Here is a 17,565-nt window from a genome sequence, read left to right on the forward strand (position 1 = left end):
AATACAGAAGTCACTTGACTTTTCATGTCCTTATAGCTTCCTCAAAAATGAAGAACCTGGGCTATGAGGTTTGCGATTCTTACTTTATTTTTCCCCTCTAACATCTATTAAGAGCATATTTTAAAAACATATTTAGACCAATCTCTTAACTTCAGTTTCTCAACCTGTGAAGGAGGAATAGGTATTGATCAACCAAACTCCTATAGTATTATTGCAATGTTAAAATGAGACAGTGGATATTAAAATACTTTAAAACGTGTGAAGCTTATTTATATAATAAGGTTTCAAAAATGTTTGTTAAAATTATGGTAAAATAAAAAATTAACAAGAGAGTATTAAAAGAGTTTACTAAGCATATAACTTAAAATTGAAAAAGAATACAGCCAGTATTTTATTGTGTATAATAATGCTTTTAAGATTTATGTAAAGGAGGGGGGAAAAAAAAACTAGGCTGATGTGAGGATTAAAATTAAAAAAAAAAAAACACCTCAAGATAATTCATGCATGTAAGGTCTTAGCAGAATGCCTAACAAACAACAGGTATTCAACAAATAAATGTTTTCTTTCCTTCAGTTGGGATTAATCTTCCCTCTGCCATGCTGTCATTACTCTGTTTATATTCACTAAAACACAGTATGAGCCTTCAACTCCTCCATTGATTAGATGCTCCCTGAAGACAGGAAGGAGGGCCTGGAGACAGGTGCCATGAAGTGTTTGTGAAACTCAATGGAATGTAAACAGCTTACATTAAAAACTGTTTTTCCCCAATAACCATAATATTCATTTAAAGACATTATTAAATAAAACTACATAAGCATCAATGTATTTGGCATGCATTTGTGATTTTGTATATTGGTATCTTTAGAATGTAAGTATTATTGATATCTTAGACATTCGAATGAAAAGAACAGCTTTCTCAACAAAGTTAGCATCAGAATTTGCTTTAGAGTATTATGTATAGATAATGCATGTAATATATACTTCTCCATCACTGGAAGAGAATGGGCAGAATGGAAATTTAGTATCATTTCAATTTCAGCTAAATGTAACATCAGGAAAAATTCTGTTTCTAAACATCTGGAAGTCAATTTTGCAAGATAACATTCTTTTGTGAAAGAGAAATTCTTTCCAATATACACCACTTTACAATATTTCTGGCTTGTAAAATGTGTTTTGACAAAATCTACTCTTATGTAAATAAGATAAAATGCTTCAATTCGGGAGTGCCTGGGTGGCTCAGTGAGTTAAACATCTGACTCTTGATTTCGGCTCAGGTCGTGATCTGAGATTGAGCCCCGCATCGGGCTCAGCACTAGGCATGGAGCCTGCTTACTATTCTCTCTTTCTCTCCCTCTCTGTCTTTCCCCTCTCCTCCAAAAAAAGAAAAAAAAAAAAAAAAAAAGAAAAGCTTCAATTCGATGTCAGTTATACCTCAGTAATAAAAATGTGCTGCTATTCATTTTCAAACTTAAATGCTTTTAGAAATATTAATGAGGTATTAATTTCTTGGAATCTTGTAAAACAAAGATTACATTCCCTCATTAAAGCTGAAATCAGAGCACAAATACTATTATAGAACAGTGCTTTTAGTAACTTTAAGTTTAATTTTCACTAAAAGGAAAAGATTTTAAGGTAAATATACCTCTTACTTAATATTATTAGATAGCAACATGTTACCATGCAATAATATATATGAATCAATCTATTACTGAGAACATTATAATTTTGAACATTTCAAATAAGATGAAATTTTTTCTATATAGAGAAACATAGGACTCAAAAACATTTTAGGCTGACCTTAATATAATATAAATGCAGTAGACACATATATACAATACACTTTACTGTAATATAATTTAAAAATTGTTTAAAGTAAATATTTTTCTTTGTAAATACTTTAAATTCAAAATTAAATTTTGCGTTTGACTCTACATCACAGACACAGTATTTCTTTCCTTAAGAAAGAAGGAAATATTTTCATAAGAAATACTGCTGACATAAGGACGAAAAAAATCATGGTTTATGTAGAACAAATTTTAAAAAATCCAAGACTTTACAGGAGAAATATCCTAATGATAAAAACTGTTACTGATACTGAATAAAAACACTACTAAAAAGAATGACTAAAAATTTCAAGTACCTTTTCTCTCTTCTATACCTGGTGCTGAGTCAGGAGACTCCCTTCATTAACACAAAATCATCTTATGAAAACAACACATTTTAAGTAAAAATCTAAGTGGTCACTGACTTAATAAACATAGATAAAAAAAATCCATGCCATTCAGACATCAAATTCTTCCTTTCTTCATTGTGGCTTTTTAGTCTGAATGCATTAGATTTAATTGTGGCTTCCACTTCATTTTTGTTGTCTGAGAATACATTGAATAATCCAAAATAGATATTATCTAAACTACCATAAAACTAAAAACCCAAGATCCCGGCTTCAAATTTACACTGAACCTGATTCAGAAATGGTAATCCTTGCTTGAATCAATAATTATGTTACTTATGGTCCACCTTTAGCACATCATTGCATCACATAAAATTAGAGTGTCACATCCCTTGTGTTTTTTTTTTTTTTTTTTTACCAATGAAAAACTTGCACAGACTTTGTTTCAAACCGGACAAATGTTGTGTCTGCAGGTAGGCTGTTCTCTGGAAAGCTGCAGGAAAATATTCAGTGGTAGAGTGAAATACAGAATTAGCAATATGGGCATTAATTAAGATAGAGTGTTCACAGAAACTATTCTAAGCAGCAAATTCTTATTTAGATTAGTTATGCTTGTAAATGATTTACTGGACTGTATGAAATAAAATACGAAAATGGCTACCTAACATCAACAGTTATTGCTTAGTGGAAAAGGACATCAAGGACACTTGCAAGTAAAAGGATTGGATCAATATTAACGTGATTTTCATTTCATGCTTCCCCAACTCCAGTAAGCTGACAATATACTCTGATTATGTGAACTGCCTCAGAGTAACACAGAAAAGGTTATTAGAGCAAGAGGTGGAAATGGAAGGCACTTTTTATATTGACAGGCCTGCTAATAGAGTATACTGATTTTCCAAGACATGCAATGCATTTTTACAATTTGGTTCTGACAGCAAAAATGGAATTTCATTTATTCCTAATTCAAAATATTCATATGTAAGCAATATTTCTTAGAGCAGACCAACAAAGGGGATATTCTCAAACAGCATTTTTAAACTGAAAAAAAAATGCAATTAAAAAGGTGCAAGAAAATCTTATTGAATTTAAGTGCAGCACTATAGAAGTATAAAATGCTAACTCAATAAGCTTCTTAATGGAGTGAATGTAGAAAAATGCATTCTGTGCTTTTTAAAGGAAATCTGATAAACCATATTTTAAGAATATACATGATAGTAAATGTAGAATCCCTGTGCATTTTAGACTGGATATTACTTGGTTGGGTTTTGATTAGCCATGAAGTTAGGGTAATTGTGAAATATTCAGACTAGGACTTTATTACATTAAAAGTCACATGGCACACTTTACTTATGGAAAAAAAAACGCTAAAACATATAGAAAACTTGGGGCAGTTTGGAACCCTGTCAATATCATAAAGAGCAGAGACGATGCATTATTCATCTTTGCGATTATTTGATACAGAGCAGTGTTTGGGTCCTATGCTGAAGTTTGCTTAGAAAAAGACTAGGAAGAAATAAAGCCATCAAAACCGGCAGATAGCTGCTTTACATGGGTGTCAATGAGAGATTTTTTTCCCCATTTTGTACTTTTCTGGCCTTTTCTAGATTTTCTACAATGAGCATATTTCTTTTCAGGAAGGAAGGAAGGAAGGAAGGAAGGAAGGAAGGAAGGAAGGAAGGAAGGAAGGAAAGAAGGGAGGGAGGACTAAAACCTTACATGGTGAGTCAAGAGGAGTAAATGGCAGATGAGGAGCAGAATGGAAGGAAGAAAGTTTTGACAACTCTAGGAATGAAAGATGCATCGGGCAACTGAACCAAGGGCTGAGAGATGGGCACACTTCCTATGGCAGTGGGGGGTATCAACCTAGGGAATGATGCTTGGTTTTGCTTCTGAAAGCCTGTCACAGAAGTCAGTGGGGAAAATTTACTTTAAGATCCTGGGAACGGGGAGTAGGAGATATTTTGGCTACATAAGCAAGTGGCTCAAATATGGGAGAAAAAAACTGATAAAAATTTCTCCTTGATCATTAAAAAACATGGAATAGCTAAGAGATGGTGTTGATATAGGTTATTTAAAGCACTTTTAAAACACTCAGAACATTTTATTTTTTTAAGTTTATTTATTTTTGAGAGAGAGAGAGAGCAAGTGCACACATGATCAGGGGAGGGGCAGAAAGACAGGGAGAAAGAGAATTCCAAACAGGCTCTGCACTGTCAGCCTGGAGCCAGATGTGGGGCTCGAACTCACAATCCGTGAGATCATGACCTGAGCTGCAATCAAGAGTCGGTTGCTTAGCTGACTGACCACCCAGGAGCCCCACGGAACATTAAAAATCTTTTTAGAATTTTTATTTATTTTTGAGAGGCAGAGGGGGGGGGGAGAGGGAGACAGAGAAAGAGAGAGAGAGAGAGAGAGAGAGAGAGAGAGAGAGAGAGAGAGAACAAAGAAGAGATCACAGAACTGTCAGCACTCATGGGCCTGGAGATCATGACCTGAGCTGAAGTCAGATGCTTAACCCACTGTGACACCCAGGTGCCCTGCCCCTCAGAACATTTCAAAATACGTCTTGTACATGACACCTGAAGCGCATGCTGTGAACGACACTGAGTTCATCTGTAGGCTACAGGAGTGACCAAAATTTAACAGGGAAACTTCAAAGCAGGAAAGTGTTCAATAATGCTCTTTGCAGTTAGAATTCCAAGTGTAGCTAAGGCAACATACTATATAGTAAGAGAATGGTATTTTGGTTGCGTTTTTGTTCTCTCTACCACTTATTAGCATGCCATCTAACTTCTTTGGTCTGTCATTCTCTCAAATAAGAATCCTTTAATGGCTCTGTCTATTGACAAATCCTTTCACAATGTGGCTTCAAACAGGCTTTTCAGCCTCATTTTGTACAGTGTCCCCACTATCCTGTGTTCCATCACATAGCACCATTTTGCATCCCCTGGACACATTATGTTGTACCGTGTGGCCCCTTTCTCACACTGCCACCGTTTCACTTACTGGCTTGTGAAGATCTCCATTCATCCTTTCAAGTCTAGCTAAAATGTATTTCTTCAGTTAGGCAACTCCCTTCACTGAGCTCAGATAGCATTTTAACACACGCTGACAAAAATACTTATCATGGTGCACTGTAATTACTTATAAATGCAATTGTGTATACACTTTATGAAAAATTAGTCTGAAAGAACATAAATAACATTATGGATAGTTCTATGCCACTCAGCAGTAATATAATTTTGTCAGCTCCCTATCTTAAACAGCCTTCGATGTTCTAAGTGGAAAGGAAATGTAGGCATAAAAAATACATTTCAGAATTTGAAAATACCATACTTGTAGACCTATTCCATAAAAATCCTATTTTTCAATACTACTACTTTAAATGATGAAAATACTGTATGTATCCCTTGAAATTAATCGATCATCAATTCAATAAAAAAACAGCCACTAACTACATAGAATTGAATTAATTCTACGCTCTAAATGGAACAGAAGATATCCTTTCCTGTTTTCAAATCGTTTTTATCTCAGAATATGATACACCGAAAGTCAAACATTTTCTGAAATTTTTACATAGGGGCCTATCACAAAATGCAAAACATTGAGGCCATTCAAAAGAATAAGTTATGCCTTCATATCTTGGTAATTTCTGATACTACCTCTGCCATTCCTGGCTCACCTGGTAAATTCCTAATCTTCTCTCAAGACGGTTCCTAAGTAATTACCTCTATGAAGCCTACTCCAACCCATCAGACTCACAGTTAGTCACTCTGTCCCCTGCGCTCCTTTATGAACTACTACCTCTCTTTATGATAACTGTTTCTCACCAGTAGACCAGGGTTTTTCCACCTTGTGGCATTCCACTAGTGGCATTTAGGGCTGGAGTTTTGTTGTTGTCATCATTCTAGGGAAGCTGCCTGTGCATGACAGGATATTCTAGCAGCAGTCTCTATTCAGTAGATGCTGGGAACACACCCCCACCTCCACCCTGTTATAAGGCACTAAACTATATGCTCTTAGAGGGTAGAACCGTCTCAAACTTCGAAGCCAGCATGTAGCAAATGCTTGGAAGATAGAAGATATTCAATAAATGCTTCTAAATTAATACAGTTATTTGATTCTTCTGAATCTGTTTAAAGCTACAATCTGCATCTTCAACACAAAGACAGGGGAGTTGTAATTAGAACATTTGTTGGTACAAAAATGCTATATAAAGTCTGTAAAATGCATCTGATAAGCATATTTTGTAACAGCATTTATGTAATCTGTTTCAATTATTTTAAGAGAATATAAAAATGAGAAGTGAAGACAATGCTCTGATATTAAAATGTGACACTGGCATAAAAAAGAGCTGAAAGATGATTCCTTGTATGTCTTTTTCTTCTTCTTTTAAAAGAGTTTTCATCATTAACTTTCAGTGAATTAACCATAATCAGATCACCTCATTTATTCAAGATATGGAGATTTGATTAATAACACACCAATTAAAATGGAGTTATCGATGAACAGTAATAAGATGTTTGCGAGTGCTTCTACATAATACAAACGATAGATTATTACGTAAAAAAATCAAATCGTATTTCTCAAATATGATACTAACTGTAGACTCTTAAAAAGAAGTCAATTAGCTTCTTTCTCAATTTTTATAGTTGCATTAGTATTTTTTTAGTCTCAAGTGCTTTTCGTATTTCTTCAAGTAGCACATTACAGTAGCCATGCATATACCATCAAAACTAATTTAATTCCAGATTCATTACAGAGCTGCTTTTTATTCATCAAGGTCACATCTTGATGGCTTCACAAGCTTAGATAAATCAGGTGTTAAGCAGACACATCTCTGAGGAACCTAAGGATGTTCTCATTTGCAGTTCTCAGCATATCTTATTATTTATTGCCAAAGAAATGACTGATTAACTTTGTCATCTTTGCTCTATGTTTTTTTTCTTCCAGCTGAAGCAGCCTGCCCTCTTTTGCGATGCCTGATCAGACCTATTTAAGATGATGTCTTTGATCACAGACATGGGGAGCTTGCGATCCTAGGCTTTGATGAAACATTGTTCCACTATAATTTTATGGAAGGGAAACAGGGTCTTAAATGATAATTGACAGTCAACAAAGACAACCAAACTTATTAAGATTTTGTACTCTTCTGTGACAGCATAATCTTTAAGCACCAGAAATGCACCAGAAGTGGACTAGTCTAGGTTTTATTTAAACACATAAACAATACACAAAACCCTTCCTTTTCAATCATTTCCCCATTAGCTAATTTGCCCTGAAGAAGAAAATCCTGCAGGTCAGAAGATGAATTTTGAGTTTAAAATATTTTCCTTATATTCTTCCTTATGGTCTGTAAAATTCCTACTAATCAATTAAATTTGCACTTTTAAGAAATTTTACTATTAGAAAATACCTAAATAACATTTTTGATACATACAAAATTAGAACATTAAACATCAGGAAAAAATTACATGCTTCTAGGTTTTATTAATCACATTCCAACACCAAGGCTGAAAGTATATCAAATCACACCAAATCTTTTGCGCATGACAACCTCATAAATTATTCAACTCATTAGTATTACTAAGAAGCATGAAAAACTCCATCAGTATTAAGAATGTTTTCCAACAGAAAAAGGTCAACCAAAAGTTTTAATAATGAAATGGAAAGGAAAGCTTTTCAAAGTCAGTAGGAAACAAAATTATTGTCCTTTCTATCTTCTTGAAAATGTACCCAGTTTTGATTATTTGCTCATATAAAAGAAATATATTTGATTTGTTAATATATTTGATTTATGGCTCCACACAGATTATCTGAAAAGAATGTTCAAATTATGGCTAAGTGTTCCCACCATCACATGAAAGTTTAACTCCAGTTTAAACTAAGTGACTGAATTTAGGGAAAAGTCAAGTGATTCAAAACATTTTAAATAAAATATTAAGTCTGCTAATTCAGTTTCAGTTCTGTTACATTAGTATAGGCTCACCTTCTTGAAACTTACTGTACTATAGGAACGAACAGATAGACCTTACCAGTGTTCAAATCCCAGGGACTGCTTTGAAGGCCATGTAAGTATTCTCTATTTATGTACAACTTGTTTAATAGTCTGGAAACATTGATTACTGATTCAAACACTTATATCCATACTGAAAGTTCCATTCACAAGATATTCTTCTGCTCTTAAAAGAATTTTGCTGCCACAACGTAGATGAATAGAATTTTTTTGGACCAAAGATTATAGCAGAGTTTCTGTGCATTTAATGCTTAATTTTCAAGACACAATGTACAGGGAAATTGAAATACTCTAATTATTTAACATCGAGGAAGAAACAAATTGAATTTCAATTTGTCCTACAAGCCCTCTCAAAATGTGAAGCCTTTTACAAAAATGTACAATAAATGTACCTTTTCTAGGTCTACACAAACCAAAATATTTAATAATTTAGATGTTAAGTCTATATGCTGCTAGACTTGAAGGTACTTAAAACACATTTAAATGTTTAATGGCAGGCAGAGTGGCCAGATGATGGGCTGAATTTTTTACTTTTATATGAATGTTCTAGCAATATGTGAATAAAAAGCTTTATTTAAAATATTTTTAATTAAGGTTTTCAACATTTATTTTTATTGGATGAAGTGCTTTGTAATAATAACTTACATTTACTCTCTATTTCTTCTGAAGAAATAACTTTACATATAGGTTAGGAGGCACGTTGAGAGTTTGGAAGAAGATATAATGCTACCTTTTTCTCTTGGCAGTTTTTAATACTTCTTTCTATTTCTGTGTGCAGCTCACACCAGGGGGCACTTTCCCACTCATCTCTTTACATCCTCCATATTTTACTCCCTACTCTCTACACAATTGCAAAGGCCCACCGATAGAAACTGTGCTGAAGGTTGAAGAGGTATGCTCTAGAGCTGGTTTTGGAGGTAGAATTGTTTCAGTTCTCTTTTGTTTTCCATTACATGATCTTAATCTTGAGAATGATGTGACAATAACTCTGGCATGGGTACTATATAGCTTTCCTGAATATTTTATGGCATACACGTGATCTTTGTTCTAGTTGTGTATAAAAAAACATACCCCTCTTGCCATCTATCAATGAACTCAACTCAAGAGAGATAATTAGTTCTGAATACCGCTCATTCCAAATTTCAAATTCATAAATTGCTCCATACTTTAAAATACTCTTACACTAAGGGCTCAAATTAAAATATAAGAAAAACAGGTGTTGCTGAGGATGCAGAGAAAAAGGAACCCTTGTGCACTGTTGGTGGAAATGCAGACTGGTGCAGCCACTCTGGAAAACAGTATGGGGGTGCCTCAAAAAGTTAAAAATAGAACTACCCTGTGATCCAGCAATTGCACTACTGAATATTTACCCCTAAGGTACAAAAACATGAATTCAGAGGGATACATGTACCCCGGTGTTTATAGCAACATTATTTACAATAGCCAAATTGTGGAAGCAGCCCAAGTGTCCATTGATAGATGAATGGATAAAGAAGTGGTATATATACATAATGGAATATTATTCAGCCATAAAAAATTAAATCTTGCCATTTGCACCAACACGGATGGAGCTACAGAGTATAACGCTAAGCAAAATAAGTCAGTCAGTGAAAAGCAAATACTGTATGATTTCACTCATATGTGGAATTTAAGAACAAAACAAAGCAAAAAAGGAGAGAGTGACAGACCAAGAAACAGACTCTTAATCATAGAGGACAAACTGATGGTTACCAGAGAGGAGCTGGGTGGGGGGGATGGGTGAAATAGGTGATGGGGAGTAAGGAGTGCACTTGGGATGGGCACTGGCTGATGTACGGAATCGTTGAATTACTATATTGTACACCTGAAACTAAAAGGAACACTGTATGTTAACTATATTGGAATCAAAAAACTTAATAACAAAAGGGTTTATTTATGTGTAGACAAAAAATAAAATAAAATACTCTTACACTACACTCGGAAGATGTTTAGTATTACCTACATCTTTCATCTATTTCAAAATTAAACTGCTATTTTCAGTTTAGGTTCAGTAACGGTAGTTACTATGGCAGCAAAAGCTGACTATCAGATGTCTTAAAAGATTTTAAAGTAAAAGATTTTAAAATTTGTTGCTGATAGGCTTTAACTGGTTTAATAATACAGATATTTTACAAATTAAACATACAAAGTATCTGCTTTTACAGAGAATGTCATTTTTTTCTAACAGGCTCCTTTTTTTTGTTTTGTTTTTTGTTTTTGTTTTTTAAACTAACAGACTCTTTAAAAGCAACCTATAGAATGCTGGATACAGTATAATGTGGATCTTGTATAAATAAACCTTTGTCAACTCAGTATCACTACGAATATCAATTTAGCTTGACTCTGTTACAAACTGTCTCTATATGTTTCTATTTTCAAATGGGATGAATTCAAATAGGATGGGTTGGTGAAAAAGTCTAAAGTGTATGAAGTGAAGTTTTAATAATTTCAAGTTCAAATTATAAAGCATGATGTTTTAGGTATTTCTAAAAATCTCTTCTATTAGAGTGTAAAGACAATATGTCATTTAAAAAAATTTAATGTTTGCTTATTTTTGAGAGAGTGAGACACAGCACAAGTGGGGGAGGGGCAGAGAGAGAGGGAGACCCAGACTCCAAAGCAGGCTCCAGGCTCCAAGCTGTCAGCATAGAGCCCAACCAGGGGCTCGAACCCACGGACTGCGAGATCATGACCTTGCGAAGTCAGCGCTTAACTGACTGAGCCACCCAGGTGCCCAAGACAATATCTTATTTTAAGCATAAAGATAACACAACAAGTTAAGTTTAAATCCTTAGGCACTAAAATCCTTAGGTGATCTCTCTTGTTCATTAAAGAAATCCCCTATAGTACCAGTCAACTATAATTTTTTTCTAGCATGTTCTTTCCTATAGTTACTTTTATTGTATAAAGTTATGTTGAAACTTTTATCTTAGGCATAATAGTTTAATATGAAATCCTCATCTATTTATTTAATATGTTTGAGTCTTACTAAGTTATATCAATTCCTGGACTACCTGTACAACAAGTTTTAAAAGCTTTGCACATTTTATTTTTATCAGGATTAAGTATTTTCTCTGTCTAATCCATCAAGAACATGAATGGTATTAAATGTTATAAACTATGGTAAATTTTAAAACAGATGGCTCACTTATTATACTCAAGTAAATGAAAATTATCATAATAAAAACACAAGTAATTGTAAGAACAAAAGTGGTTAATAACAAAAATATATAGATAAGGGTTCATTAATGGTATTTTCTGAGTGTATATAGTTTATTCAATTCTGAGTTGATCAATTACACTTCAATTTGTTGGAGCACTTAAAAATGGTACAAAATAGTCCTATTTCTATTTCTTGGTAGACAGCAAACTAAAATAGTAGTATTTTTATTAAATTATAAAAATATTTTGATATTTTCTATTTAATATAGATTTTTTAAAGGAAAAATTAAGGTACAGTTCTACTGTAGTGTAATAGTTGATGATATATTTAATGTGAGATTTTTTTTAAAACTTTATTTGCAACCCATTGGAGGACTGGTAATTTAAATTTACATATTGTAGCAGTATTTATTTTTTTGTTTTGTTTTAGACTGAAGAGAATAAAATAGTAAAAAAATTGAGAATGTCATATGATGAGATTATTAATAAGACATTTGTTTCTGTTAAATACACAAATATGTGCATGTATATATATACAAACACTATACATATGTGTATATATATATCATGCAAGTATATTTATATAGCATATATGAGTGTATGTACACATACACAAATTGTACATAAAAATATATGAGTACACAGTTACAATCGAGTGTTTTGCCACCTTGTATCTTGGTCACCAAAATTTTGAAAGACTTTGAAACTGATAAAGAAACTGATTTAACTCTTGTTTCAGGCTGTGTACGATTGATGTTGAGTAATAATCCTTCGTATAGAGTCTTTTTTCTTTTTAATGTTTATTCATTTTTGAGAGCGAGGGTGCCAGCGGGGTAGGGGTAGAGAAGAGGAGCAGAGGATCTGAAGCAGGCTCTGCGCTGGCAGCAGCTAGCCCGACATGGGGCTCGAACTCACAAACTGTGAGATCATGAGCTGAGCTGAAGTCAGGCGCTCAACCGACTGAACCACCCAGATGCCCCTAGAGTCTTTTAATCTATTAAAAAGAAGTTTAAGGGTCTAAAATATATCAAGTGGGTGAAATATTGGGTTGAGTAAGTGTCACCTACATGACACTGAAGGATAAAGCAGAACATAGTATTTTTGACTTACGACATGCTGAATTTTATTTATTTATTTATTTATTTATTTATTTATTTATTTATTTTTAAGTTTATTTATTTTGAGAGAGAGAGAATGACCAGGGGAGGGGCAGAGAGAGAGGGAGAGAGAGAATCCCAAGCAGGCTCCGCACCATCAGTGCAGAGCCCGATGTGGGGCTCAAACCCATGAGCCTTGAGATCATGACCTGAGCCTTAAACAAGAGTCGGCCACTCAACTGACTGAGCCACCCAGGCACCCCGACATGCTGAATTTTAAATGCTAGTGGAAAAAAAAATGAATTTTCAACCACAAAGAGTCCCATCGTATCCAGGGAAGTTTTGTGTAAGAGGTATTGGTACTGACCATATTCTACTGCAGCTTTGAGCAGTGCTTCAGCATGAGTGGAGCCAAACGCATTACGAACAAATCGTCTCCTTCGACGAAGATCATCTTCCCAGTAATCCAAACGCCAGAAATCATGCAATTGGCTAGGAATGAGGAAATAAACAGTAGGCACTATTAATAACAATGCATAACTGGAAATATATTTTTTTACATAACATTAAGGCTTTATTTCTTTGGTCTCAATGGAAAATTAAGATGATTTTTGAGATATTTATGTTTTACGATTGTGTTTACATACATATTTCCTGTCCAAATGACCAAAACTTAAAAGAGTAACATTCTCATATTTTAAGCATTGTAATAGTCAGCTCTGTTTTCTCTACAATGTTCTTCTTTCTACTGAAAACATTAATCATGGGGAGTTCAGTAACAAATGCAGCATCAAATTACAAGTATTAATGGCACAGTTTTCCTTCTTTTACACTGTCTTTAACAAGGCTTGTAAATCACAGGATAGACCTCACTACAAATAGTTTGCAATTTAATGACCATGGTTTCTTAGTAGACTGAATTAAGAACCATAAAATATTGCCTGCTTGGATTTGGTGGAACAATGATTAAAATAATGTGCTGAAATATTCATTGAAATAATTCCCTGCTGCCCACAGCAACCTGAGAAAAGTGCAATTTTATCCATTATTAATAATACTGAATTAGAGCTGCAAAAAATTCCAGTATGTGGTAATTGTCTTGGTAAATTATTATTCTAACACTAACAGAGTCCTTGGATGATTTTACTGCTTTCAGCTAATATAAACCATTAACAATTACGGCCTTCACTGGGTAACATTGTCTAAACCATGTTATGCTCTAAACTAATATTAAAAATCCATGAGATATTTCAGAAACTACTGAAATCTGTTCATTGTATATCAATGGAATGTTTCACAATATAATTTTTGTTTTCAATTCAATTTCAATAACCATTGGTGATAAAAGCCACTGTCTGAGAAGTCTGTTTTTGTCTCTCTCTCTAGTATTTGGAGTAATATACTCAAGAGATAATATTCTAATGTTCTTGAACAGCACTATTCATAAAAACACATAAAATGCTTTCATAGAAGATTTGATTTCACTTTTATTTTGCTATTTTATTGTAAAAGAATACTACATTTTATTAAAGCAGGAACTGTATATGTTTTGCTCATCATTATATCTCTAGTACAATATCTAGGACATACTATGTTTTTGAATAGTCAATGAATTTATTATGCCAATTCTTCACCTTGAAAACCTATAGACATGTAGTCTTTGAGAATAGTAATACACTTTTGAAAAACATTTTGGATTTTGTGGCTATCCAATTTTGTTTTCCACGACTTAATTGTTAAAGAATATAACAAGGTAAGGGATATATAAAGAGAATATTAAAATTATGAGCATTTGAAGTATATGTGAATACACTTGTTTTTCTACACATCATAATTATTAAAACTTTATTTTTCTTTCAAAATAAGATTGCCAAAGAATAATGGTTACAAGTACCTCTGTGAATTTAAAATAGGACAGTATCTATCCTTACAAATACAGACTAATCATAGTGGTTTAAGGAAGACCCTGCTAAAAACTTGCTATACAGATTTTCCTTAAGAGTGTGTCAAAATTGGGGTGTGGTTGGCTTAGTCAGTTAAGGGTCCCACTCCTGATTTTGGCTTGGGTCATGATCTCATGGTTCCTGAGATGCAGCCCCACATCATATTGGACTCTGTGCTGACAGCATGGAGCCTTCTTGGGATTCTCTCCCTCTCTCTCTGTCTCTTACCCCCACATGCTCTCTCTCCCAAAATAAATAAATAAAAATTAAAAAATAGAGTATGTTAAAATCAAATTTTGAATTCCCCAGGAGAGACAGATCTAATATTATCTCAAATTACCAACTATAGACATATTTTTCTCTATTCCTCCTATTAGGTATGACTGAAAAAATTTGGACACTATATGTAAAACAAATATAACAAGACTCTGAAAGTTGGAAAGCAGAAGGCAGACTGACTAATGACCCCAGGGCCAAAGAATAAATTTAGTAGAGTTGCCAGGGTTGTCTTTTTGCCTCACATATCCTAGACCTCAAGGCAAAGAGGCTAGCAACCTAGATTAGACCCATGGGTACAGACCAAAAAAAAAGTCCCCAACAAAAGCCTGGTTTCTCCAGCCAAAGAACCAAGAAAGGTGCAACGCAGCAAAAGAGAAAACTTTTAGACAACTATTGCACTCTAGCTCAACACCACAGAAAAACAGTAGCCCCACTCTACCCACACCAGAAAGTAAGTGGGAAGTCTACTAATCAAGATGTAATCTCAATCAAGAGATTGAGTCTCTAACATCCTCAGTCAGGGGTGTATCAGAGAAGGACAATAGGGAACCAGGACTTGCATCTCTGAACACCATCCTCAAGAAGTCAGCGGAAACCATGTGGAGGGCCTGGATTCCCACCCCCCTGCCAAACAGTAATGAGATATTCTTCTCCCTCCTCACTAGGGTGGTATCAGAGAACGCCTAGTAGAGAGTCAGGACTTTCACCTCTGATCAACACCAATAAGGCTACCCACACTAGCCTCACTAGCCCGAACTCCCGCCCCTGCCAAGTAGTAATGAGGCACTGCCTCCTCCCTCACTCTCTAGACGTCAGTAGAATCCAGATGGGGAATCTGGAGTTCTACCTCCACCTGGCAGGAAAGATGCAGTGCTTCCCTATTTCTCCTAATGGATGAGTGTCAGAGAAGGTCAACTAAAATAAAAGGTTTAAATAGGATACAATGTATCTCAAAGAATAATAAGAAAATATCTTCTTTCAATCTAAAGTTACATGTCACATCAAGAACTTGGAAGATTTCACACAGAATGTAAAATGTCACCAATGGATGCTAATACTGAGATGACAGGGATGTTAGAATTTTCTGACAAGGATTTTAAACCACGTATGATTTTTAAAAAATGCTTCACCGAGCAATTATGAACGTGCTTGAAACAAATAAAAAAATAGAAAGCCTCAGGAAAGAAACAAAAAGTCTCACTCAGCAAAAAATTAGAAGATATAAAAAGTACCAAAGAAATTTTAGAACTGACAAATAAATGACCAAAATAAAAAGCTCAGTGAATAGGCTTAACAGCAGAATGGAAAGGACAGAAGAAAGATTTAGTTAAATGGCAGATAGAATGATAGATATTACCCAATCTGAATAACAGAGAAAATGGGCTGAAAAAAAAAAAAGGAACAAAGCCTCAGGGATCTATGAATTATAACATCCAAAATATTTGGGTCATGGGAATTCTGGAAAGGAGAGAGGAAAGAGAGCAGGGCTGAAATAGTCCCTGAAAAAATAATGGCTGAATATTTCTCAAATTTGGCAAAAAAAAGCATAATGTACAGATTTAAGAAGCTGACTGAACTCCATACATCTGAAGAAATTTATGCCAAGGCAAATCATGATTAAACTTCTGAAACAAAGGACAAAGCAAAATCTACAAAGCAGCCAGAGAAAAATGACATCTCACCTACAGGTATAAAACAATTAGAATGACAGCATATTTTATATCAAAAGCTACAGTGGCCAGAAGAAATGGCCAAATATATTTTATGTACTGGAAAAAAAAAAGAACTGTCAACTCAGAGTCCTATAACCAGTGAAAATACTACCCAGGAATGAAAAATTAAGATTTTTCAGATGAAGGAAAACAAAGTATTTGTTGCCATCAAAGCCAGTCTAAAAAGTGGCTATAACCAGTCTTATAAACACAAGGGAAGCAATAAAAGGAACATTGGAACACCAGGAAGGAAGAAGGAACATAATAAGCAAAACATGAGTAAATATGTGTTTTAAATTATGATTTATCATAGAAGTAAAAATTTTAACACTGTCCAATGTGGTTCTAAGTGTGTGTAGAGGTAAGAAAGAAGAGAAAGATTACCAATACCCGCAATGAAACAGCATATATTGTTACAGACCCTGAGGCCATCAAGAGCATAATCAGTAAATGCTGTAAAATACTCTACACACATAAATTTGACAGCTTTAACAAAATGGGCAAATTTCTTAAACAGTACAAACTACCATAACTCACTCAATATGAAATAGATAATATGAATAGATCATTAACTATTAAGGAGATTTAAGACATTACTTAAAAACTCTCCCAAAAGAATCTCCAGGCCTACATGGTTTTACTGGAAAATTCTACCAAACATTTAAAGAAAACTGATCCTGGTTATACATGATTTCACCTAGAAAATAGGGAAGGAAACTTTTCTCAACTAATATTATAGCTAGTATAATACCAAAATAAAAACTAAAGACAGTACAAAGAAGAATACTACAGACCAACATCGCTTATGTATACAGACAAAAAATCCTAAATAAAATACAAGCAAATAGAATTACACAATATATAATAAAAATTATACATGATGACAATTGAAGTTTATTCCAGGAATGCTGGTTTGGCTCAATGTTTGAAAATTAATTAATATAATCCACCAAATTAATGGCTGAAGAAAAATCACTTGATCAGTCAATATAGAAAAGAATTTGATAAAATTCAACATGCATCCATGATGAAAGAAATTTTCAGAAAAACAGGAATAAAGGACAACTTCTTCAGCTTGATAAAAGCATCTACAAAAATCCTATAGTTAAATTATACTAAAAGAAGAAGGAATGAATGATTTTCCCCTAAAACTGGGAAAAATACA

At 34.0% G+C, this 17,565-nt stretch overlaps 1 protein-coding gene across 10 annotated transcripts in view; it reads right to left on the minus strand.

The window, feature by feature from the left end:
- The window catches only part of NBEA (neurobeachin), a 681,254-nt gene that overhangs the window by 232,642 nt on the left and 431,047 nt on the right, over positions 1 to 17,565 (minus strand). For all 10 annotated transcript variants that reach the window (XM_058687599.1, XM_058687578.1, XM_058687548.1 and 7 more), the window contains one exon: positions 12,834 to 12,958. In XM_058687599.1, coding sequence (XP_058543582.1) covers positions 12,834 to 12,958 — 125 coding nt within the window. The remainder of the gene's footprint in view (positions 1 to 12,833; positions 12,959 to 17,565) is intronic.

Source organism: Neofelis nebulosa, chromosome 1 (assembly GCF_028018385.1).
Source record: "Neofelis nebulosa isolate mNeoNeb1 chromosome 1, mNeoNeb1.pri, whole genome shotgun sequence".
In the NCBI taxonomy this organism is placed as follows: Eukaryota; Metazoa; Chordata; class Mammalia; order Carnivora; family Felidae; genus Neofelis; species Neofelis nebulosa.